We start from the raw sequence: 24,904 nt of genomic DNA on the forward strand, positions 1-24,904 counted from the left end.
TTAACTTCACAACTGGAGATATTTACTAAGTGATGCTGTTCTGCACAACATGTTTTATTTGCTATATTTAACAGATTTGTACTGAGTGATTGCAACTATTAAAAAGATACATTTTTGACCATCTTTGTGCTTTTATCTAAAACTGATGAAATTATTTGGAAATTGTGGTATCACCTTCTTGCTGTTATGATGCACCAAAATTATAAAAATTTCTAAGGCACAGCGAATACAAAGTTTTGGTATATATTTGACATATATTAATAGATAATGGCATGTCATATGGCTAGGTTCAGATACCTCACCATGCTTTAAGGTTGAGGTGTTACAATATGTGTGCTTTTCTATTGAGCTCTGTGGAAAGTCTCATATTTATATATACATATATAAATATATAATATATACATATAAATATCTGACATTAATTTGTAACTTATTCAGGATTAAAGTGTCAACTGGTATCTATTATATTCTCAAAGTTGAATACTATATTCACATATGATTTGCTAACACCTTAAACCTGTGCAAAGTATGGACATGATCATATTTTGTTATCAATTAGACTGTGTCACATTAGAGGAAATGCAATGTACATAGCTGTCAAGAGCATCAGATGTGAAAGACTTGCTAATGGAGAATGAGTCGATGAGTCTCATCCCCACTGTGCCAAAGTATATCTCCTTTATGTATGAAATTTATGTACATATACACTTGATACCATCAGAACAAAAATAAAGTTTGAATTTCAGTAGTTTACAACTTTGAAAATAATTTTAAAATAATTCAACTATCAAAGATTTCCACTGATATCCAAGTCATTGGGATGTGATCAGGATTATTATTTCACCTAAATAGGGAAAAAGTAAATTAATTAACCTAGCAACCTACTAGGAGATCAAGGTTTCGCAAAATAAATTACAATACCTTTTGGCTGAGGAACCACACAACCTTTCCTACTAAATTGACTTGTTCTAATGTTCTGTTCCTGAAACCTATCAACAGTGATTCCATGTGCTTGAATTCATCTTTAATGTGTGAAATGTCTCCTGTTTGTTTGAAAATGTAGATATGATTACTATCAATGTCGGCATTTGTAATTTCCATTCTGTGGATTGTGAAAGCAAGCATTGAGCAAAATACACAGCGCTCCGAAAAATAATTCTCTGAGCAAATAAAGTATACCAATCAATCCTCATAGTTCACATTATTTCACAAAAGCTTTGTGTAGATATCTTAGCCCTTCACCCATACATATGGGTGCTATGAAGCACAATTGAAACATGTAGCTATTTTCAATGCATAGTTAGAGAACAATATTCGCTGTACGGCAATTTTTGCATAAATTGTAAGGCAGTCTTTGCCCAAATCCACTCTGTATAGAAAGGCTAAAATTAGGTGGTAAAATGTGTAAAAGACAGCACTTGCATCACCAGTTCAACACGGTAAGTAACTGCAATTGGAGGAATATGGAAATAACCCTATAACACTTAGTTGCGGCATCGTATTTGCAAAGAAAAGCTTGCAGGGTTTACCTATGCTGACTTTATGGAATTTCATAACGTCTGGTTCTATAGCATTAGTTTTTTTTGCTTGACCTGTGAAAACACCAGACAGCTGTACAGTGGACCAGCCAGCACTTAATTAAAACTAACAATATGAGGAAGAGAGAGCACTGGATGATTGATGGGGTGGGCTTTCATTGTGCTCTGATTTTTATCAGCGTAATGCTTCAGGTCGGAGATGAAAATTAACAAAGCAATGTGCTTGCAATAGTGACCTACACCACTTTTTTTTATGGCCTATCCTCGCAGTGGTTTTCGGGTGAAGCACAGATGCAAATGCATAGTAAGCAGCAGATTGGCACTATGTGACCATAAGAAACCTCAATCTTCGTTCTCCTTCGCTGATTTGTTGTATGACGGTAACATATCTTTATATTTTTTTCTGAAAAGTAGCAATTATCAGGATGATTTTCTAAAATAAAGAAGTTATTGCTGCTTCCATTTTGATGAAGGAAAATCTGATTCATTGGCGTAGTTTCTATGCTGTTACTCAGATGACACACAGTTCATTCAGTGTGTTTAATTCATGTTCTCTCCGTGGCTCGATGAGGTGAAAAAATTCCATCAAATTCAGCGTAACGCCCCTGTTGAACAGGTTATGAAAGCGGCCATTTTCCTTGTAAAGATAACTATATCTCTTCTGGTTCATCTGTTCATTTATTGTTATGTTAATTGTAGCTGTGTAGAACTGTAAACAATAACAATTAAATAACTTGTCAATCAATAAGTACAAGCAATATAAATCCTCATGAGTTTATAAAACCTTAACACTCCTGAATTTTATTAATACATTATATATTGGAATTTAATCCCTATTTTATCAATGGTTTTGAAATGGCCGGACTAAATGCACAACTCAAATTACTGTGTTCCTTGTATAAGTGGAGGTAGAAAAATGCAGATTTTATTTGCATCCTCATGGTTATATGTGTCCATCAGAATAATGGTGATAATGGAAAAGTGATCATTTTCCATTTTGCACCCAATATGTGTTCTTCATTTAGAATTAATATAAATAGATGCAGTTGAGAGCTTCACTCCCAAAGCTCAGTAATGTCAACAATATTTTAGTTTTGTGTGTTTTATTTATGATCCTTGAGCTATAGTTAGAGGGGCAAGAAAAGCTGAGAGTAACAATTGGAATGAAGTAAAATTGACAAGAGTCAGAAAACAACAGAGAAAAGGGTAAATAGAAAAACATCAAGAGGCAATGAGGAAAGAGAAGGGATTTGGTTTTATTACAACATAATCAGTATACCAAGTGTTTTTTTTTTGCAATTTGTACCAAAGCCAGCATGACGATTTTTCAGGTGGTGCGGTATCTCTCTCAGCCACCTGAAGAGTCAGCAGGAAATGCATCCCGGCCACTACTTGCTGCCAAGGAGCATTAATTAGCTGGAGTTGGGGCTTCCTCCATTTGCTCAGTCCCACCTCAGAGAGCTGCGAGCCAATCAGGGAGGGTGGGAGAGGGAGTGGGGTGTTGATGGAGAAGCTGGGGGGAAGGGAGCACCCATAGTGGGGTAGGTTGGAGACATATTTTGGCAGGGGGAGGGGTTGCCCAGCAGGATGAGCAGGGTGACTTTCCAGGCTTCCTGAATTCCTCGCACTTGCCTCAAAATTGAGGTCAGGTGGGAACCATCTCTTAGGTAGTCTTTAATTACCCACTTAAGGCCCCAATTGAGGTAAGAGTGGGTGGTCTGGAATAGAGATGAAGTTAGACACTATCTGAAGCTAGTTTTGTGATCTATACTATTAAATAATGAGAACATAAATGTAGTATTGCAAAGGAGATACAGCGAACAAATACATCATACTTAACATGTGTGTGTATATAAATATAACAAATATATATGACATTGAGTAGCTCATGAATTTTAATTGTTTTAACCAAGATAAACTCTAGAGGGCAACAAAGCTAAAATTAAATGAAATCCTGTACTATATCTGATTAATTTAACTGTGTAGGTTGCAGTACATAATCGTAGTGTATAATATAATATACAATTAATTTCTCTTAGCATATCACTAAATAATAGCATTTCTAAAACAAATAAAATTCTTTGAATTGCATTATGATTCTACAATTGACAGTGTGCAACCATAACTATTATTGAAGTAAAAATGCATCTGAGTTTTATTCATTATGTTAACCAATCATGATTGCTCTCACTTTATCATTAATGTTTCAGGTCAGGCCTGGTCCAGCCCACTAGATCAGGAATAAAATATCACCATATTTCATTATTCAAAATTATTTCCTCTCTCATGTCTTCAATAGTTTAATGTTTGAAATAAATTAAGTACTAATCACATAGAACTCACAGCACAGTTACAGACTATTCAGCACAACCATTCTATGTTGGCATTTAGGCTCCACATGATACTCTTCCCATCCTACTTCCTCTAACTCTATTAGAATATCCTTTGATTCATTTCTTCCTTGTGGACTTATTTTGCTTTTCCTTAAATACATTAATGCCATTCACCTCAACTACTTAGTGTGGCAGCACATTCTAAAGTTGCCTGTATGGTGGCACAATGGTTAGTACCACTACCTTACAGCTCCAGGGACCCAGGTTCAATTCCAGCCTTGGGTGACTGTGTGGAGTTTGCACGTTCTCCCCATGTCTATGTGGGTTTCCTCCGGGTGCTCCAGTTTCCTCCCACAGTCCAAAGATGTGTGGGTTAGGTGGATTGGCCCTGCTAAATTGTCCCTTAGTGTCAGGGGGATTAGCAAGGTAAATACATGGGGATAGGGTCTGTGTAGGATTGTTGTTGGTGCAGGCTTGATGGGTCAAATGGCTTCCTTCTGCATTGTAGGGATTCTATGAAACACTCAGTTACACAGCTTTAAAAAATGTTCACAGCTGCAGTAATTTAAATAAGTAATTCTTTGGCATTATAGTGTCTTTGCTCCCATTTTAAGATTATTCCCATAATTAGCACCCTTTCCTAATTGAGGAATGTTCTTTCAGGCCTCTCTAACTGGTCTCTATGATATGTGCTAGATTGCCAAGTGTCAACTCTCTTCTGGTGCCTCATCCTCCTCTGTCTGTGTGCAAAATGTCTCATCCATGCTGAGCTGCTACAATTATTTCTGAATCATGCCAGCAGTTTAGTTTGTGAAGAATAGGAAGCATAAATCCATTTTTGAAATCTACTGATCCCTCCTGGAGAGTCTTTGGGAAAGATCAATGATGGTCAGATTGGCAGCCATAATGAATCTATTTTAATGGAGGAAGAATGAAAATGAGAGAGAATTGGTAAAAGAAACACTGGGATCTGAAAGACAGAAACAGTACATACATAAATGCAGGTCATTATTGCTGAAGTGACTGCAATAACAGACAGGAAGATGAAGCCGATTCCAATAAAAATGCTGCGACCCATCTCATTAAACCAGTCCCAAGCAAGGTAGACTCCCATCACACTATTAAGGCACATTGTAGCTAAGAAGCCCAAAAAATAAACCCTGTAAAAATAATGACAAATAATTTTTGTGAGTAACATGCAAAATATGAACTTTAAGTATATTTAATGCATCCTGCTTTGACAGGACTGAAACAAAATGAACCCCTCTCTTCTCGCGGTCATTTCCTTCTTTGTCCTCAGTCACTCCAAGTGATAGCGAGTTCCACAATCTCAGCATGCACTGAGTGAAAACGTTTCTCTTGAATTCACTACTGGATTTACTAGTGACCACCTTGTGGTGACCCATTGTAATTACATGTTGTATGCCTGGACACACCCCTGCTGCACCTGGCCCGAGACCCCTCCCTTTCCACCTGAGACTCCTCCCTTTCCACCTGAACGAGGTATAAAGGTGATGGTTCCTCCTCCCTGCCTCAGTCTGGGCCAGGTCAGCTACAAGGGTGTGTTCCAGTTCTTTGCGATTAAAAGTCTGTTATTTTCACTCACTCGCTGGAGTCCTCGTAATTGATGGTGCATCACACCTTGTATTAATGACTGTTAGTTTAGGGCTATCATAATTTCAAAGATCTCTTTGCACTCCCATCCGCGTCCTCTTTGGTAGATAAAAGACCATCAGCCTGCTAAAGTTTCCTAATAGTCACAACTATTCAGCTCTGGTATCACCCTTATAAACCTTCTTTGTACCTTCACTAGTGCCCCTATATTCTTCCTGTAATAAGGAGATCCGAACTTGTCAAGTGCCCAAGTGTGGTCTACCCAAGATTATATATAAACATATTGTAACTTCCCTGCTTTTCAATGATCCTTTACAAATGAGCCCCAGTGCTTTGTTTGCATTTATTTGGCTTTGTTAACCTGGTTTGCTACTTTTCATGACTTGTGAATCTCAATTCCTTAGCTCCTGTACCACATTTGGGCTCTTATTCTCCAGGTGATATGGGGCCTCATTATTCCTCCTACCAAAATGTGCAACCTTATACTTATATTGAAATTAATTTGTCATTTATTCTGCCAGTTTACTAATGTCTTCTCATATTTTTTCAATTCCCAATATTTGCTCTGGCCGAAATTCTCCTGTCTCTCCTGCTGCAAGAATTGTGGCAGGCGAGACTGAAAATGCAGTGGACCATTCAAAGGTCCATTGAGCCTGAGTGGGAATTTCTAGTCTTGGGGCGCATACAGTCAGAGAATTCCACTCTTTAACTTTCAATTTGGTATTGGGGTATGGTGGTATTGTCACTGGACTAGCAATCCCGAGACCCAGGGTAATGCTCTAGGGAATCAGATTCGAATCCCACTACGGCTGTTGGTGAAATCTGGAATGAAAAATCTAATGGTCTGATTGTTGTAAAAACTCATCTGGTTCACTAATCCCCTTTAGGGAAGGAAATCGGCCACCATTATCTGGTCTGGCCTACATGTGACTCCAGATCCACAACAATGTGGTTGACTCTTAAAATGGCCTAGCAAACCATTCAGTTCAAGGGCAATTAGGGATGGGCAATAAATGCTGGCCCAGCCAGTAATGCTCACATTCCCTGAATGAAGAAAAGCAATTAATGGAATCTGTAAATTTTGAAATTAGGTTTCTGATTTCCAAATCCAAATTGTTTATGTGAGTGCTTAGTAGCTGTAGTCTCGGAGTTGATCCTTGTAGAACACTACTTCCCATCTCATAGGAACCTAGGAATTAGGAGCAGAATTAGGCAAATTCAGCACTTCGAGCCTGCTTCGCCATTGAATCAGATCATGGCTGATCTCTCCCTGGTCTCAAATCCACCTCCCTATCTGCTCCCAATTGTCCCTTTAACCCATTTTTACAGAAATATATCTATCTCCTTCTTGAAACCATTTAATGATTCAGATTCCACTGCGCCATGGGGCAACGAGCTCCATAAATTCACTACGCTCTGCAAGAATAGTTCCTCCTCATCTCAGTTTTAAATCTACTGCCTCTCAATCTATACCTATGACCTCTTGTTCTAGATTGCTCCATACGAGGAAACATTTGGTCTATGTTTACTTTATCAATCCCTTAACATTTTATATACCTCGATCAGATCCCCTCTCATCCTTCTAAACTCCAGCAAGTGTAAGCTCAAACTGTTTAATCTCTCCTCATATGTCAACTGTTTCATCCCTGGAATCAATCTGGTGAACCTTCTCTGAACTGCTTCGAATGCCACCACATCCTTCCTCAAATAAGGAGACCAAAACTGGACACAATACTCCAGATGTGGTCTCACCAACACCCTAAACAATTGCAACAACACTTCTCCAATCTTATAATCCAGTTCCTTTGCAATAAATGCCAACATTCCATTTGCTATTTTTTTATTACATGTTGTACCTGTCTGAGTAACCACATTTAAAACCATGGATCAAATTTTTGTTTGGGTTTGGAGGCGCTTGTGTGCTCCTAATTAGGTGCTCCTAATTTTTTAGGAGGTGCTTGTGTGCTCCTATAATTAGGTGCCCCTAATTTTTTTTTAGGAGATCCGATTTTCCTCTGCATTCCCGACCTCACGCCTTTCTGCGGGTCAGCAATGCCTAGACTGCAAAATACACACCCCCACTCCACTGATGTGGAGGTGCTGGCATTGGACTGGAGTGGGCACAGTAAGAAGTCTCACAACACCAGGTTAAAGTCCAATAGGTTTATTTGGAATCACGAACTTTTGGAGCGCTGCTCCTTCCTCAGGTGAGTGAAGGAGCAGTGCTCCGAAAGCTCATGATTCCAAATAAACCTGTTGGACTTTAACCTGGTGTTGTGAGACTTCTTACAGTGCCCACCCCACTGAAGTTCGGTTCCCCATTTAAAATGGGGGATGGAGGGCATGGGTGGCTGGCGAAAGTCAGATTTCCTGCGGGGTCTTGGAAGTCCATTAAAAGCACACCAGGAGAGTTCATAACGAAAATGGGAAGTCTGCTGAGGTATCGGGAATATTCTGAATGGTAATTGTAAGGTGTTTTAACACCTTCAAGTGTCACTATTAGGTGCTTTGTTGTAATGTAAATGTGTTTGAATACAGTGATTAATCATGGGGATCTGCCCTTTAAAAATAAGTTGCATTGAGCAGTGTTGGGGAAATTCCTGGTTAGGTTAAAGAAATTTCAAATAACCAGGGATTTAAATTAATAATGAAATACGAACAATGCGTGAAATGACCTTAGATTAGACTTACAAGCTAACAAGGGAACAGTTTACACAAAGACACATATCAACAGAACAAGTGATTTAACTAAACATGAGATTTGAACAAATATTTCTGATTTAAACATGTATTTTGGATCTTTAAAAATGTATTTTAGCTGTATGTTAAAGAAATCTGTACACTTTAGCCAAAAACAGGTTGCCACAAAGCCAAATGGGGTAAGAGGCATATTGAGAAGAACCAAATTCTTTAGGACAATGGAACTACAGAATGTGTAAGTTCTTATCAACAGCAGTTACTAGCAGTAAGATCTTCTCAGCCCCTTCATGAATAGGGCAGTTCATGTTGTGCAGATAAAGCAGGTCTTCGCAGAGTCCCGTATGAAGAGGATTGTTCACACTGTCCAGATAAAGCAGGTGGTCATAGAGTACCTTATGAATAGAATTGTTCCTATTGTCTCGATAAGGTAGGCATTTTCAGCATGAGAATGTACATCTGTCTGGCCTGGCCATTGACATAAGCAAGAATTGATGGGAACCTTAACTTGGACCTTTGTAGCCAAGCGTTTGAGGTTGCTGAGCAACAGGAGGAGGAACAATTAGGTTTTTGTATTTGTTCACATGCATTACACTACTTTTCGAATGGAGAAAGCACCATAATGCAGTGAAAAATGTCACAGAATGTCCAGTCACTCTGTACTGTCACCTTTTCTACTGTAATTTAAATGGCTCAGGCTGATAAAAGAAATGTTTTTGATACTTGAAAAAGTCTAGCCACCTCTTCCATTACATTCTGGTTTTGACAAAAAAAGTCACTTGAAAATAATCATAAGATCCTACAGTGCAGAAGGAGGCCATTCGGCCCATTGAGTCGGCACCAACTCTCCAACAGAGAAACCCACCCAGGCTCTATCCCCATAGTCCCACATATTTGCCCCGCTGATTCGCCTAACCTACACATCTGGGACATGAAGGGCCATTTTAGCATGGCCAATCCACCTAACCTGCACATCTTTGGACTGTGGGAGGAAACCCACGCAGACATGGGGAGAATGTGCAAACTCTAGACAAACAGACACCTGAGGCTGGAAGTGAACCCGGGTCCCTGATGCTGTGAGGCAGCAGTGCTAACCGCTATGCCATCATGCCGACCCTGGAAATCTAATCGCTTGCCCACTTATGTTGATTGACAGGTATTCTGTTTGAAATTGAAATGAATACCTTCTGTTCTTTCCTTCCCAGAGTGCAGTCCATTGTTTGGATATCTGGCCATTATCATTTCTTGACTGAGATCCAAGTGTTAATGTTTTCAGCATAGCAAGTGCTCCATTCATCTAATAATTAATGAATGACAGTTTCAAGATGTTGTAGTAGCAGATTATTCTTTGATGTGGTTTATGGTTTTTCACACAAGTTAATAGGATTACAAGTATTTTTCTTTCAGATGGCAATCACAATCAATGATAAGGAGGCTTATTTTTCCCCAAGGAATGTAAAATATTTTCCATTGATAAGGATTGAATCTGAAAACTGTGTGTAGTGCATAATGGGTAAGGGATCAAGGAGGATACATGGGGTCATAGAGGTTGCATGGAGTGGCATGAGTGACCTGAGGGGGCATGGATAATACATGGGGGCATAGAAGTGGCATTGGTGTCTGTTATATATTTAAGTGGTTGCAAATTGCTTTAAGAGCTGATCATATGATTTGATTGTGATGTTATTAGGGTGTTGCACAGGCTACTGTTGAACATTCAGAAATAATCCCAAGTAGAAGAAAAAAACATTGTGGGTTCTCACACTTTGAATATTATAAGGCTGGGGAGAAGCAACAACAGGATTAAAGACTAAAGTGCCATTGAGGGAAAGCTGAATAAGAAAATGGGTGGAAGCTTTCTGTGTGGTGTTGAAAGAGGGGGATTTTTCCAATCAAAGAAGGGTGAGATTCCAGGCAGTATCTGGCATATTTGAAAAGAAAGGATGCTTTACTGTACGGCTGGGGTCATTTGAAAAAAAAAATCAAGTCAAAGGTCCCCAGGGTAAGAAGTGGAGTACTGGGAAGACAGTACAAAAATGTGTACTGAGCAGTCCTGGGTCGCTAGTGCCTGCGAGGGAAATGATGGGTCAATTAGGATCCATGGGGACTTTCAATGAAGAAAATGAATCATGGAGTTTCTATGCAGAGCATTTTCAGCACTTTGTATAAATGAATAGAACTGCAAATAAGTTGTACTTTCTCAGTACAACAGGAAGTAAAATCTTCAATTTGTTCTGGAGTTTGGTTCATCCAGCAAAGATGTGGAGATGCCAGCGTTGGACTGGGGTAAACACAGTAAGAAGTCTCACAACACCAGGTTAAAGTCCAACAGGTTTATTTGGTAGCACAAGCCACAAGTTTTCGGAGCACTGCCCCTTCATCAGGGAGTTGTGTTCACAAACAGGGCATATATAGACACAAACTCAATTTACAAAATAATGGTTGGAATGCGAGTCTTTACAGGTAATCAAGTTTTAAAGGTACAGACAATGTGAGTGGAGAGAGGGTTAAGCACAGGTTAAAGAGATGTGTATTGTCTCCAGCCAGGACAGTTAGTGAGATTTTGCAAGCCCAGGCAAGTCGTGGGGGTTATAGATAGTGTGACATGAACACAAGATCCCAGTTGAGGCTGTCCTCATATGTGCGGAACTTGGCTATCAGTTTCTGCTCAGCAATTCTGCATTGTCGTGTGTCATGAAGGCCGCCTTGGAGAACGCTTACCCGAAGATCAGAGGCTGAATGCCCGTGTCTGCTGAAGTGTTCCCCAACAGGAAGAGAACACTCCTGCCTGGTGATTGTCGAGCAGTGTTCATTCATCCATTGTCTCAGCGTCTGCATGGTCTCCCCAATGTACCATGCTTCGGGACATCCTTTCCTGCAGCGTATCAGGTAGACAATGTTGGCTGAGTTGCAAGAGTAGGTACCGTGTATCTGGTGGATGGTGTTCTCACGTGAGATGATGGCATCTGTGTCGATGATCCGGCACGTCTTGCAGAGGTTGCTGTGGCAGGGTTATGTGGTGTTGTGATCACTGTTCTCCTGAAGGCTGGGCAGTTTGCTGCGGACAATGGTCTGTTTGAGGTTGTGCAGTTGTTTGAAGGCAAGAAATGGGGGTGTGGGGATGGCCTTGGCGAGATGTTCGTCTTCATCGATGACATGTTGAAGGCTCCGGAGAAGATGTCGTAGCTGCTCTGCTCCGGGGAAGTACTGGACGACGAAGGATGCTCTGTCCGCCGTGTCCCGTGATTGTCTTCTGAGGAGGTTGGTGCGGTTTTTCGCTGTGGTGCATCGGAACTGTCGATCGATGAGTCAAGCGCCATATCCTGTTCTTATGAGGGCATCTTTCAGTGTCTGGAGGTGTCTGTTGCGATCCTCCTCATCTGAGCAGATCCTGTGTATACGGAGGGCTTGTCCATAGGGATGGCTTCTTTAACGTGTTTAGGGTGGAAGCTGGAGAAGTGTGTAGCAGCGGGTGAAAGTCCTGTGAAGAGTTCTTGTTCGAACCTGTGCATGAAGATGTTGGCATATTGAAGTGCGAATTTGGTCCCCATGGCTGTTCCGTGTGTCTGGATGAAGAACTGGTTGTTGAAGGTGAAGACGTTGTGATCCAAGATGAAGCGGATGAGTTGTAAAATTGCATCTGGAGATTGGCAGTTGTCGGCGTTGAGTACTGAGGCAGTTGCAGCAATGCCATCGTCGTGGGGGATGCTGGTGTAGAGTGCCGAGACATCCATTGTGATGAGGAGTGCTCCTGGTTCAACTGCTCCATGTGTGCTGAGTTTCTGTAGGAAGTCCGTAGTGTCGCGACAAAAGCTGGGGGTTCTTTGTACAATGGGTTTCAGGATGCCCTCGACGTAGCCGGAGAGGTTCTCGCACAGGGTCCCATTGCCTGAAACGATGGGACGGCCGGGTGTGTTGGCCTTGTGTATCTTCGGGAGGCAGTAAAGATCTCCAATGGGGGGGGGAGTACGTGGGATGAGAGCACGGAGGTTGCTCTGAAGGTCGGGATCAAAGGTCTTGATCAGTCTGTTGTGTTGACGGTTGTGTTCTTTGGTCGGATCTGCGGGTAACTGTCTGCAGTGTTCCTTGTTATTCAGTTGTCGGTACACTTCTTTGCAGTAATCCGTTCTATTCAGTATGACAGTGACCCATCCTTGATCTGTTGGCTTGATGACAATGTTGCGATTGGTCTTGAGAGCGTGGATGGCATTGCGTTGTGCTTGGCTGACGTTTGGGGCAGTCTTGTGAGTGCGGATGATGAATCTGGCATTGACGCACCTCCTGACGGCTTGGGCATACATGTTGAGTCGAGGGCAGCAGCCTTCTGGAGGAGTCCAATTCGACTCTTCCCTCTTCGGTTGCTGCACCCGGATCTCTCTGTCGGCTGTTCCGGTTCATTATGTTCGCTGTTGGTCTCTTGGGGTTTGTGGAAGAACTCCCGCAGCCTCATTCGCCTGAATTGCTCTGTATCCGCTGCGAGACTGATGGGGTCCATTTTGGTGGTGGGGCAGAAATTGAGCCCTCGGCTGAGAACTTCGATTTCATCTGGTTGAAGTGTGTAGTCTGACAAGTTGACAATGGACTTCCCTGCAGTGAATGCCCGTGATTCCAGCAGTCACGGGCATTCAGCCTTTGATCTTCGGGTAAGCGTTCTTCAAGGCAGCCTTCATGACACACAACAACGCAGAATCACTGAGCAGAAACTGATAGCCAAGTTCCGCACACATGAGGACGGCCTCAACCGGGATCTTGGGTTCATGTCACGCTAGCTGTAACCCCCACGACTTGCCTGGGCTTGCAAAATCTCACTAACTGTCCTGGCTGGAGACAATACACATCCCTCTAACCTGTGCTTAACCCTCTCTCCTCTCACTTGTCTGTACCTGTAAGACTTGATTACCTGTAAAGACTCACATCCCAATCATTATCTTGTAAATTGAGTTTGTGTCTATATATGCCCGGTTTGTGAACAAAACTCCCACTCACCAGCGCTCCGAAAGCTTGTGGCTTGTGCTACCAAATAAACCTGTTGGACTTTAACCTGGTGTTGTGAGACTTCTTACTGTGCTCATCCAGCAAAGCCAGGAAGCAAAACCTATGATTTGATTCATTGGAAGAGCCATTGATCAATGCCATTGATCATTGTGGCAAGGTTCAGGTTCCATCGAAGGAATCAAGTGGAAGATGAAAGCATTGCTCAGTTTGTGGCAATCTTAAAGAAGCTGGCACAACATTGTGAGTTTGGTGAGTCATTAGAAGATTCTCTTCGAGATTGTCTGGTTTGTGGTCTCCAAAATGAGGTGATTGGAAGAAGATTACTTACTCAACATGCTTTGACCTTAAAGTCAGCAATAAAAATTGCAGTGTCAATGGGACTGGCTGTTAAAGAGGTGTCGGAATTTAGGACAGGAATGAAGATCCATAAATTGGGAACTGCCCATAAGAAGTCAAAACAGCCACAAAAATGTCACTGATGTGCCAAAATAAGCAATTCAATGAGTGAATACTGGAGGAAGGATAGTCACTGCAAGAATTCTGGCAAATTGTGTCACATTGTGAAAGCTTGTTGGGCTAGACCAGCTTCCCCTGAGAAGAATATTCAGAAAAAAATCTAGGTACCTTCAACAAATAGAACAATTTGCATTCTACAAAAATAATTTACAACATGGAAGAAAAGAATGACGACTGTTAAGAGGAGAATTTCCAGAAATATGATAAAGAACTCCAATTGGAAGTCTTATCCATACAGGGTGAATCACATAGATTTTGGGTGATTCTGAAGTTAAGTGGACAACATATTAGGATGGAGGTTGATACTTGATCCTGAGACTATATACCAACAATAGCTGAAGCATCTTCCTTTAAAACTAGCTGATGTGTTTTTTGGACATACATGGAAGAAATTATGCCATTAAAAGGTTACACCATGGTCAATGTAGAGGTGAGTGGACAAATAGTGGACTTGCCTCTCCATGTGGTCCATGATAATTTTCCAGTTCTATTTGGGAAGTCATGGTTGGAAAAGATAAAGCTTAACTGGAGTGCTGTCAGCAGACTGGCTGCTGTGAAAAAAGAGACCTAGCACCTTCTGTATAAATATAAGAGTGTGTTTGAAGAGACACTTGGCTCAATGAAGGGGGTTCAAGTGAAACTCAAGGTGAAGCCTAATAGTCAACCAAAAAGTCTCAAAGCAAGAACAATGACATATGCAATTTGTCCCAAGGTCAAGGAAAAATTAGTAGGACTTGTTAACACTGGTGTGTTAGAGCCAGTTACAATGAATGACTGGGTTACCCCCATCGTGCCTGTCATGAAATCAGATGGTTCAGTTCATACATGTGTGACTTTAAAACAACCATAAATCCAGTGTTGTGTGCTGATCACTATCCACTTGCTTTAATTGAAAATTTATTTGCTGGGTTATTAGGTGGGCAGAAATTCAGAAAGATTGATCTTTCATAGTTACAGATGATTGTAGCCACTGAATCACAACCATTGCTTACCATCGTTACTCATTAAGGTCGTTTTTGTTATAAAAGAATGCATTTTGGAATAACATCCACACCAGCCCTATTCCCTATTCCAAAGATCAATGGATCATTATTTACATTGGTGTACAATGTTACCTGGATGATATTCTAATTACAGGGTCCAGATGAACAAGAGCACTTGAATAACTTAGAAGCAACATTGGAACATCTTCAAGCACATGGTCTGCGTATTAAGAAAGAAAAGTGTGACTTTTTCCAGACATCAGTCCAGTATTTGGGTCATGATATTGATAGTAAAAGCCTACGTAAAGTACCTAAAAAAATGGATGCTATTTTAGAATCACGTCTGACGAATGTGATGCAATTGAGGTCTTTCCTTGGATTAGTAAATTGTTATGGCAAATTTGTTCCTAAATTATCTACATTATTGAAACCATTTCATAATTTTCTAAGTGCAAAACAGTCATGGGACAGGATAACAGAATGTGAGAGAGCATACAAGGATGTCAAAGATACTTTGCAGAAGTCTGAAGTATTGGTCTATTTTAATCCTAACGTACCATTGCTTGAGATGCTTCACCTTATGGAGTAGGGGCAGTAATTTCACAAATTATGGTTGGGATCTTCAGCCTGTATCCATCATCCATGGGATTGGCGGCAGGGGCTCAAAATGCGGTGAGCCCCTGCGAATCTGTCTGGTGAGATTGTGACTTAGGATTTTCGCTGCCCTTCGCCGGTGACTTGATCAGGTTCATGCCCACAATGGGATCTGGGGATGCTGACAATGGCCGTTTTTAGGGGAATGGAGGAGGAGGGTTGGGGGGTTCCAGCACTGACTGGCTGGGTGAGGTTGTCAGTGGGGGGGGGGAGTGGCCCGATGTTCAGGGGGAAAATTGGGGGGGGGGGCAGCACTGACTGCTATGGTGGGGAGGAGGAGGGGGCGAGAAGTGCCAACTCTGATCAGTGGAAGGGGTGGGGAGAGAAGTGCTGACTCCGATCTGTGGTGGCGGGTTAGGAGGGAGAGCAGTGTCAACTCAGATTAGGATGGGTGGAGCCCCTGAGACCTCCGAGGTGGGGTGGGGGGGGGGGGGGGGGCGGTGGATCATTCATGTTCTGATCGGGGTGCCATCTTTAAAGTGCAGCCAGGATTTGCCAGCCTGTTTAGGCCCCACCTCTTTACATGATGCCGTGAAACTTGCCCAGCTGGTTTTTTTGACAGAGCTAAGATCTGGAGAGAAACTGACCTGTTTCTCTCGCCGTTTTTCTTGCCGGAACCAACACTGTGCCAAATTCTGGTAAGATCGTCCCCAGTGTCTCTGTTGTCTTCTCCCGAGCTAATTTTAGTAATTGTAAATATAAACTATAGCATTTATCCGCTTTAAAGTTTGACTAGTTAACTGATAATCTTCCTCTTTTCAATCTTGAATACTTGCTATCATTTTTATTCGTTCATTTTAATGCTATGTCCACCCAATTATCCTCCTTGGTAAATACTGAGGCAATGGAATTAATCAATGGGCCCGATTCTCCCATCTCGAAGCGCACGTTTTTTGGCGTGTCAGGATGGGAGAATAACATGTCGGCCATTTTGTGGGATTCGCGCATGCATATCTCCCACAGCCGGAGAACAGGTGCAGTCGGGACCGCGCTGGAAACCGGTGGAAAGAGAGGTCAGTAATTCAAATCTATTTCTCATGTATTTTAAATCTCATTGTTGGGCCCAGCACAGAACCCTCCGGGCCCAATAGCATCTCCCACCCGCCAGTGGTATTTAACTCCAGCAGGGTTTAGAGTGGCTCCACACTTGAGGGGAACTAGTGGGAGACCCCGCTGGAGTGAAGGGGGGGCAATCGGGCCACCCAGGGGGTTGGGCGGCGGGGGCTGGTGCCTCCTGAGCATGGCACACTGGCAGTGCCAGCCTGTGCCCCCTGGCACTGCCCAAGGGGCAAAGTGCCTACATTCAGGAGGCAACGTGGCACTGCCTGATGTGCAGTGCCAAGGGGGTGGGGCCAATGGATGGGGCCTATAGTGGGCAGGGCCTTAGAGGCGATCGGTGGGGTGGGGGGCCCTGCTGCCACTCTACATTGGGATCGATCGGGGTTGGAGGGAGGCCAGCGATCATGGCGGGCTGGGGGGGCTGAGTGGTCTGCCGGGGGGTGGGTCTGCCTCCCGTGGGGGGGTGTGGGGATTGCCATTACTGGTGGGGGACCCCCCCCTGCTGGAGATTGCGGTACTCCGGGCCGGGGGGTGGGGGGGGGGGAGGCGTTGGGGCTGACCCGGGAATGCTTGTGTGGGCCATGATCGGGCTGTGGGGGGGGTGGGTGGGGGCTGGAGGGGCAGCACTGCGGGGGTCCTGAGCTGGCCAGTGATTGAGCTGGCCAGCAAACGGTGATGTGGCAGGTCGGGGCTACTGTGTATGCGCTGAGTTCCAGAACTGTCAGATGCTGGCGTGAATAGGCCCCGTCCCTGAGTTTTTGATGATATTCACGATTGTGACCTCTGCATTGCACAGAGTGCGGAGATTCGGGTCTGAAGTTGAACTGAAAAAACATCGTCATTTACACCAATTTTCTTGCCAATTCAACACTTTTGGGAGAATCGGGCCCAATATTTTTGCCTTTCTTCTGTCATGCGCTGAGAGTTTATCTTGTGCATCCTTTAGTAGCCCTAATGATAGCCTTTTTTTGGTTATTTGTATGTCTGAAGAATAAACTACTGTTTTTTATATGTCTTGATAATTTCATTTCATAATTCCCTTTTTTCCCTCATTTAGGTTTTTTTCCTATCCTCTTTGGCAATAAAGAAGAGGATGACAAAAGGGAGTACAATGTACTTTGTGTATGCATTTTCCTCTAGTTTTAATTTTGTGCTTACCTCCTTAAGCATTCACAATATTTCAACGTGGATAATTTGCTCTTTTAGGCACATTACATTCCCCTGAACAGTTAATCTTTAAAACATTTCCCGCTGCTGTTCAATCTCCTAGTTTGCCATTTTTTCCCTGTTTGGATTTCTAACATTCCAATCTCAACTCAATTTTCTCCATGGAAAAAATTATAGGAAAAACACCACAACACCCCCCCCCCCCCCCCCCCCCCCCCCGCCGCCCCCTACCCCCACCACCAACACCATAAGAACATTGGTTCTCTATGGAATGCTCAATAGAAGCTGTGAGAGTAGGGTCTGAGTTTTTAAAGATCAGCTTTGGGATCAGAGACAGGTGGGCCTGAAACTTGGTGTGTCAGTGTGGAACCAAAGCCATTTTCAGAGGGGTCAGGTTGGGTCATAAATAGCACCAGCCCATTATTGGTGGGCAGCCAATTTAGACCAAATTGCAGCATTGATGGGATCTATTAAGACCTTGTTCCTGTGCCTTCAGGGATCTCCAGGCATGTGGGCAGCACACATTGATCTGGAATATGCCCAACTCAATGTGGTGGGCTGAGGTCATCAATGGGAAAGGGGTGTGTTTCAACCCGAAAGGGAGCCAACTCCATCAACAATGACCGCTGGGCCACAGCTGCAGCTGTTAGTTGTCCTGTGGAGCAGTTGTCGTTCCATTATAATGGCCAAGTAGCTGCAGCCATTTTAAAAATGGAAGAGGCTTACTTGATCTTCTTTCTCTCGCTCACCATCTTCAGCTCTGGAGGGTGGACTGCCAATCTGAGCACTGGAGGCTCTCCCATTGGTCCTCCATCCTCAGGAGCTCACCTGCCATCTCTAATTGGATGTCCATTCCTGCATCTTGGCCTTTAATTATTGAGGTGGGCATGTCAGGAACTTGCTGTGTGGGGTGGGGACCCAGAACTGGTTTCCATGTTGAGTTCCCATTAACCCCACCACCCCCCACCCCACCCCAATGAAAATTCAGCCCTAAAAGTTCAGGACTCCGTTATCCTCTGACCCCTAAGGTTTTGGGATACATTAATTACTGACAGACTGCATCTGCTGCCTACCTGACAGTGCCGGTGGCAGGCCCTGTGTTCGCTCAGTCTTAGCAGCATCAGATTGTTGGGAAATGGATGAAGATTTAGAACCCTGGTCCCTAGACTGGGGGAGAGGGCAGAGGTTGGGTTGGGGAGGGTTCCAATCTTGGAAGGGGGTCCTGGAACAGCAGTGGCCCGGATCGATTTGGTGGAACCTGGAGGAGCACCAAATTGGAAAAGAAAGGTAGTGGGAAAAAAAAGCAAGGGGAAGGAGGGTAGAGAGGAAGAAATATGGATAAGAGAGCAGATGACCAAGGAGGAGGAGGCTAGTCAGGGGAGAGTATTTTTTAAATTCAGATTCAACTTTTTAAGAAAAGTAAACCAAAAATCTCAAATAACCAAATTTTGTACATCACATTTTACATAAAATGATATGCACATTTAAAAAGTATAAGTGAAATTAAGATTACTGTACCGGTTTCTGTAGCCGACATCATTATAGATGTAAGGGCAATAATGGTCGAAATACCCCACACAGCGATTAGTTACATGACAATGCTTGGACCGAAGAGGCTTCACAAGATGGCATGTGTGGCAAAGCCGACTTAGAGGGTTCTTTCCTTGTTTCCATTCATCGGAATAAACTGCCTGAAAATACAGATATCAGTAATCACACCACCAAAAACAAATATCGATAGAAGCTACACAATAAATTAGAGAAGGTTGTAAATACAGAGCATTCCCATCAGCACCTAGAAATCATAGAAATCCTACAGTGCAGAAGGAGGCCATTCGGCCCATCGAGTCTGCACCGACCACAATCCCACCCAGGCCCTACCCCCACATATTTTACCCACTAATCCCGCTAACCTACGCATCCCAGGACTCTAAGGGGCAATTTTTTTTAACCTGGCCAATCAACCTAACCCGCACATCTTTGGACTGTGGGAGGAAACCGGAGCACCCGGAGGAAACCCACGCAGACACGAGGAGAATGTGCAAACTCCACACAGACAGTGACCCGAGCTGGGAATCGAACCTGGGACCCTGGAGCTGTGAAGCGGCAGTGCTAACCACTGTGCTACCGTGCCGCCCACCTGCAGGGAGAATGGACAGATTAACGTTTTGGATTTAAGGTCTTTCTCCAAGACACTATAACATGCCTTTTCTCATCACTAATGCTGACGGAACTGCTGTGTACTGCCACCATTTTTTTGTTTCAGACTTTCGACAATTCTTGTTCTTTTATAGAAAATAACAGTTTTCAATTTTTGTGCTGGTAGAAACTTTTTTTTCTAAAGTGACATTCATTACGACACAGAATACAGTGGATATTGAATTAAAAGATGCTGTAAGCTTTGTGTTATCCAGCACTCCCCCAACCAGAATTATCCAGCAACTGGACTTTCTGTTGGTTTGATTTTGCTCTTAAAGCCGGTTATTTTCAGTATTCATATAATGCATTCTTTAAATAGAATCTAATAGTAATAACAATAGATTGTAAATGTGCAGAAAATTTTAGGCTTTACCTTGAAATTACTAAATGATTGGGTCAGTTTTGGCTATTGTGCCTGAACAAAGACCTACCACTCAGAGCAACTGACTGCCCAATTCTAAAAAAGTCTGAAGGTTGTGGTGTCCTTCGTAGTGTCAATTTGGTCTTCAGTTGTGGCATCTTACTATGATGCCTTGCTGTGCCAGGGCCCTTGACTGCTTCCCTTCTCCCTTCAAACCCTCAAAGACAGGGGGCCTTGTGTCTGAAGAAACGTAACTCCCTGTTAACCAGCATTTTTGATTAACCAGCATCACTCATCCTCCTAGCATGTTGGATTAGAAAGACCATACTGCAGTTTCAACTCACTTCACACATCAAATCATTCAGCGCTATGGAGTAAAGATGATGAGAGCACCGACGTGTGGTGGTGATGCATAATAATCGTACTGGTGTTGTTTATATGATTGCAAAGTTCCCAATCTCAGCTGTAAGGACATTGTAAGCAAATGGCTTATTTCATTCTTTTCATGGAATGTGGGTGTCACTGGCATTTGTCACCCATCCTTACTTGCCCTTGAATGGAGTGGTCGGCTAGGCAGCTTTTCAGTGGCTAGTGAAGAGGCAACCACATTTCTGTAGATCTGGAGTCTCCAGATTAAGAAAGGGTGGTAGATTTCCCTCTCTAAAGGACATTGGCGAACCAGATGGATTTTTACAACAATCGATGATAGCTTTAAGGCCATTTTTTATATTAAAATGAACACATGTCCTCAGGACTCAGCATAGAATCTCTACAGTACAGAAGGAGGCCAATCAGCCCATCAAGCCTGCACCGACAACAATCCTACCAAGGCCCTATCCCCGTAACCCCATGTATTTACCCTGCTAATCCCTCTAACACTAAGGGGCAATTTAGCATGGCCAATTAACCCAACCTGCACATCTTTGGAGTGTGGGAGGAAACTGGAGCACCCGGAGGAAACACACTCAGACATGGGGAGAACACGCAAACTCCACACAGACAGTGATCCAAGGCCGTTATTAAACCCAGGTCCCTAGCACTGTGAGGCAGCAGTACTAACCATTGTGTCACCCTGCTGCCCTAGATTAACAGACCAGTGAAATTACCACTATGCCACAGTTTCTCCTTTTCATTGGCAAAGAGGAAACATTATGAAATGGGAACAGGTTATTGGAGAAACATAGGCCCTTAACTTCATCAGAGTGGTAATCTCCGATAGTTTGCCACTCTTGTCAGACTTACCCACACTGGGATTCCAAAGCCACTGTCTTTTCCAACCTTACTCACTCAGGCTGGGTGAGACAAGAGCAGCAAAACACACCCCCAGCAGCATGGTGCGCAGGGAGGCAAGACACTCTCCCACTGTCGGGAGGGTGAGACCGGGAAGTGTGGGAGGAGGGGGAAACACCAGGAAAGGGTGGGGCTGCCAGGGAAGGGCTAAGCTGGTCTAGGGAGGTGCCTGGCAGACCCACTGCAGATGGGTCATAGACTGGAGGGCTTGTCTGGGACTGGGGTGATGGGTATTCCAGAGTGGAGAGGTGGGAGGGGGTTAACCTGGACCAGAGCGGGGGGGGGGGGGGGTTATGACACGGATGGAGTGGAGCAGCAGAGTGTGTCCAAGTCCATAGTGAAGAGGAGGGGCAGTTTGTCCCAGACCAATGCGGAGCATGGGGGTTTGTCCCGAAGTGGAGGAGAGTGGGGGGGGCTCCCAGAGCAGAGGGAGGATCTGTCCCAGATCAGAAAGCAGAGTGGGGGGTGTCCTGTACCAGAGCAGAAGCAGGGTGGGGGGGGGGGGGGGGAGGGTTGGGGTTGCTGCAGATGGAGCGGAGGGGAGGGGTGTCCCGGACCAGAGGGGGGGGCGGGGGGGTGTCCTGGAGTGGAGTGGGGGGGGGGAGGGTGGTGCTAGTGTGTTGTCCTGGGCTAGAGGCGGGGTGGGGGATTGGATTTGTAGCGGGGGTGGGGAGGGAAGGTGGGAGGGACTTGGAGCTGGAGGTGGAGACACAGGAGACACAAGCAAATCACAGTAAATTTGAGAGCCACCATTAATTCCCAATGAGATTCATGCAACTTTGTTTTAAGTGGGTTATTAACAATCTTAATAAAAGCAAATTACTGCGGATGCTGGAATCTGAAACCAAAAGAGAAAATGCTGGAAAATCTCAGCAGGTCTGGCAGCATCTGTAAGGAGAGAAAAGAGCCGACGTTTCGAGTCCAGATGACTCTTTGTCAAAGCTTTGACAAAAGGTCATCTGGACTTGAATTGGCAGCTCTTTTCTGTCCTTACAGATGCTTTCATTAACAATATTAATTGCCTTATTGCCACTAGTAGACGACACTTCCACATTGTCCCCTTTCACGACACACTTAATAGCACGCAATTCTCCCACCATTGAGAGACGGGAAAGTAGGGATGGACAATAAAATGCTGGTCTAGTCAGGAATGTCTACATCCTGTAAATGAATTCTAAAAAATCTGATGGGAGTTTCAAAAGCTACAATGATGTCAGCAAGGTGTTCTGAGTTCTTCATTTGATTGGCAGCTTAAGAAGGCCATTAAAATGTGTCTGTTTTTACATGAGATTAACTGCTTCAGATTAAAAGCATTGATGCTTTCACGAGTGGGTGTTTTCATACTATCATGTCTGTAGTGAAAGCTGCAATAGATTCTTATGAGGTTTATATTCCTTTCATTGCTACATGGCTCCTGAGATCTTCCCATAGTGGATACTGGATGAGTTGACATTGAGATGGCATGGGGTGTGAGGGGCTATGAGAGAGTGGATTGGGGTCAGGGGGTGTGAGGGCTGAGGGTTAGCTGGCCTAGAATTTCTAAAATAACCGGGATCAAATCCCAAAGTATCTAGGTGGGCCTTCTAATTAGCCCGCTCAGCACTTGCCACTGTGTCTTCCCAGTTTCTGCTTCCAGAGCCAACAGGCCCAATTTTGTATCTTTTGCCAAGTTGGGTCCAGCAAATGGGGAGATTTCCTGACTTGAGGTACCCACCCAGATAGACAAAATCTGGCCCTTCGTGTCATCTGCAAATTTAGATACCCAACTCTTGATTCTGCCATCCAAATCATTAATGCATATGATGAAGTTAATGTTGCAGCACAGACCACAGGGTAACACTAATTGTCACATCTCATGGAACAAACAACATTGTTTCATTCCAACTCTATCTCTTACTTCTCATTCAATGACCTATCCATGTCATAAGATTGCTCAATTCCTGGCACTTTAGTTTTGCTAACAAATGCATTATCAAGTGCCTCCTGGAAATTCAAAAAAGCCAATATCTAAAGGTAGAGGAACTCAATGTTCTTGACCACCTCAAAATATTCAAGTTGCTTAGTCAGATTTGGCCTACTTACAATTACTAAAAAAAATGCTTTATAAAAGATTAATCTGTTTCACTGGGACAGGGGTAATCAGATGTCTGTGTACTGTATAAATAACATCAGATTTGTCAGGAGTCTTAGACCAACTCGGAGTCAGAAGCGCTCAGGAGATATATTTGGCACATCCCGGGTGTTTGGAATCACAGCCAACACACTGCTGCTGACTCGGGAACTGAAGGACAGCAACACCTTCACAGCAATGACAGCAATTACAAAGACAAAATAGTTACTGAAAAATTCACAAACTCATTTAAAATCGATATTTATAAACTGATACATGATCGAGGGATTTATAATCATAGACGTAGAATAACTCTTTGTCATTTCATCCAAGCTAACAGAAAGTTTGCTGTGATGCGAGAGCTTAAATGTGGGATGTTGGTGTGAAAAGTGAATCAGATACCTGCTGGAGCAAATTATAGTCAATAGAATCTGTACAGTGCAGAAAGAGGCCGTTTCACCCATCAAGCTTGTGCCGACAATAATCCCACACAGGCCCTATCCCTGTAACCCCACGTGTTTGCCCTGATAATCGCCCTGACACGAAGGGGCAATTTAACATGGCCAATCAACCTAACCAGCACATCTTTGGACTGTGGGAGGAAACCGGAGCACCAGAGGAAACCCACGCAAACACGGGGAGAATGTGCAAACTCCACACAGACAATTACCCGAGGTTGGAATTGAACGCTATGGGGCTGCAGTGCTAACCACTGTGCCACCGTGCTGCAAACAACAAATGGTTTGCATAAGGAACTGAGATTTATGGTTTCTGGAAATGGCAAATTCTCTGTGGCCTTTATATTAAAGTCCAGAACATCTCTGTTCTAATGTGACTCAATAACTTGAAGTAGATTATACTAAAAAATTGGAGCTAAGGTCTGAGTTCTCTCCCGTTTTGGGTGTTTCTGGGGGAAAGGGAGGAAATCAAGCCACTATTGGTCAGTGACTAACTACAGGTTATTAATTGCTATTGTTATTGTTTAACACAAATAATAAATTATAATGGTCATGATTTGGTTCTAAAAGCTGAAAACACAACGGCCGCAATTTTACCAGATCGCCCCGCCCATGATATTTCCCCGCCCCCAGCGAAACTGACAACTTATTAATATGCATGTCGGCCCATTCACTGCCCCCCGGGCCATCAAGCCCGCTAATTATATTATAATTAGCAGTTTTGCATAATAATCGGGTTGCTGCCTGATCAGGGCTGGTGGAACGGGGCAGGTTGGGTGAGTCCCAATAGCCCTTATCGGTGGGAATCCTGATTTTTAGCTAAGGCCCATTCAGCAGGGCATCAGGATTCCAACTGTCTGTATGACGAGTTTGGTGAATGCCCCCTGAAATGACTTGAGAGACCGGTGTCCCTTCACCAAAGCCTACTAA

General features: G+C 43.6%; 1 protein-coding gene across 1 annotated transcript in view; it reads right to left on the minus strand.

The window, feature by feature from the left end:
* Positions 1-945: 945 nt before the first annotated feature.
* LOC144488665 (uncharacterized) overlaps positions 946-24,904 on the minus strand; it is an 84,845-nt gene continuing 60,886 nt past the window's right edge. Inside the window, exons 8-10 of the mRNA XM_078209118.1 lie at positions 19,075-19,247; positions 4,866-5,031; positions 946-2,247 (exon numbers count right to left, since the gene is read on the minus strand). Coding sequence (XP_078065244.1) covers positions 2,050-2,247; positions 4,866-5,031; positions 19,075-19,247 — 537 coding nt within the window. The 3' untranslated portion in view covers positions 946-2,049. The remainder of the gene's footprint in view (positions 2,248-4,865; positions 5,032-19,074; positions 19,248-24,904) is intronic.

Source organism: Mustelus asterias, chromosome 1, assembly GCF_964213995.1.
Source record: "Mustelus asterias chromosome 1, sMusAst1.hap1.1, whole genome shotgun sequence".
In the NCBI taxonomy this organism is placed as follows: domain Eukaryota; kingdom Metazoa; phylum Chordata; class Chondrichthyes; order Carcharhiniformes; family Triakidae; genus Mustelus; species Mustelus asterias.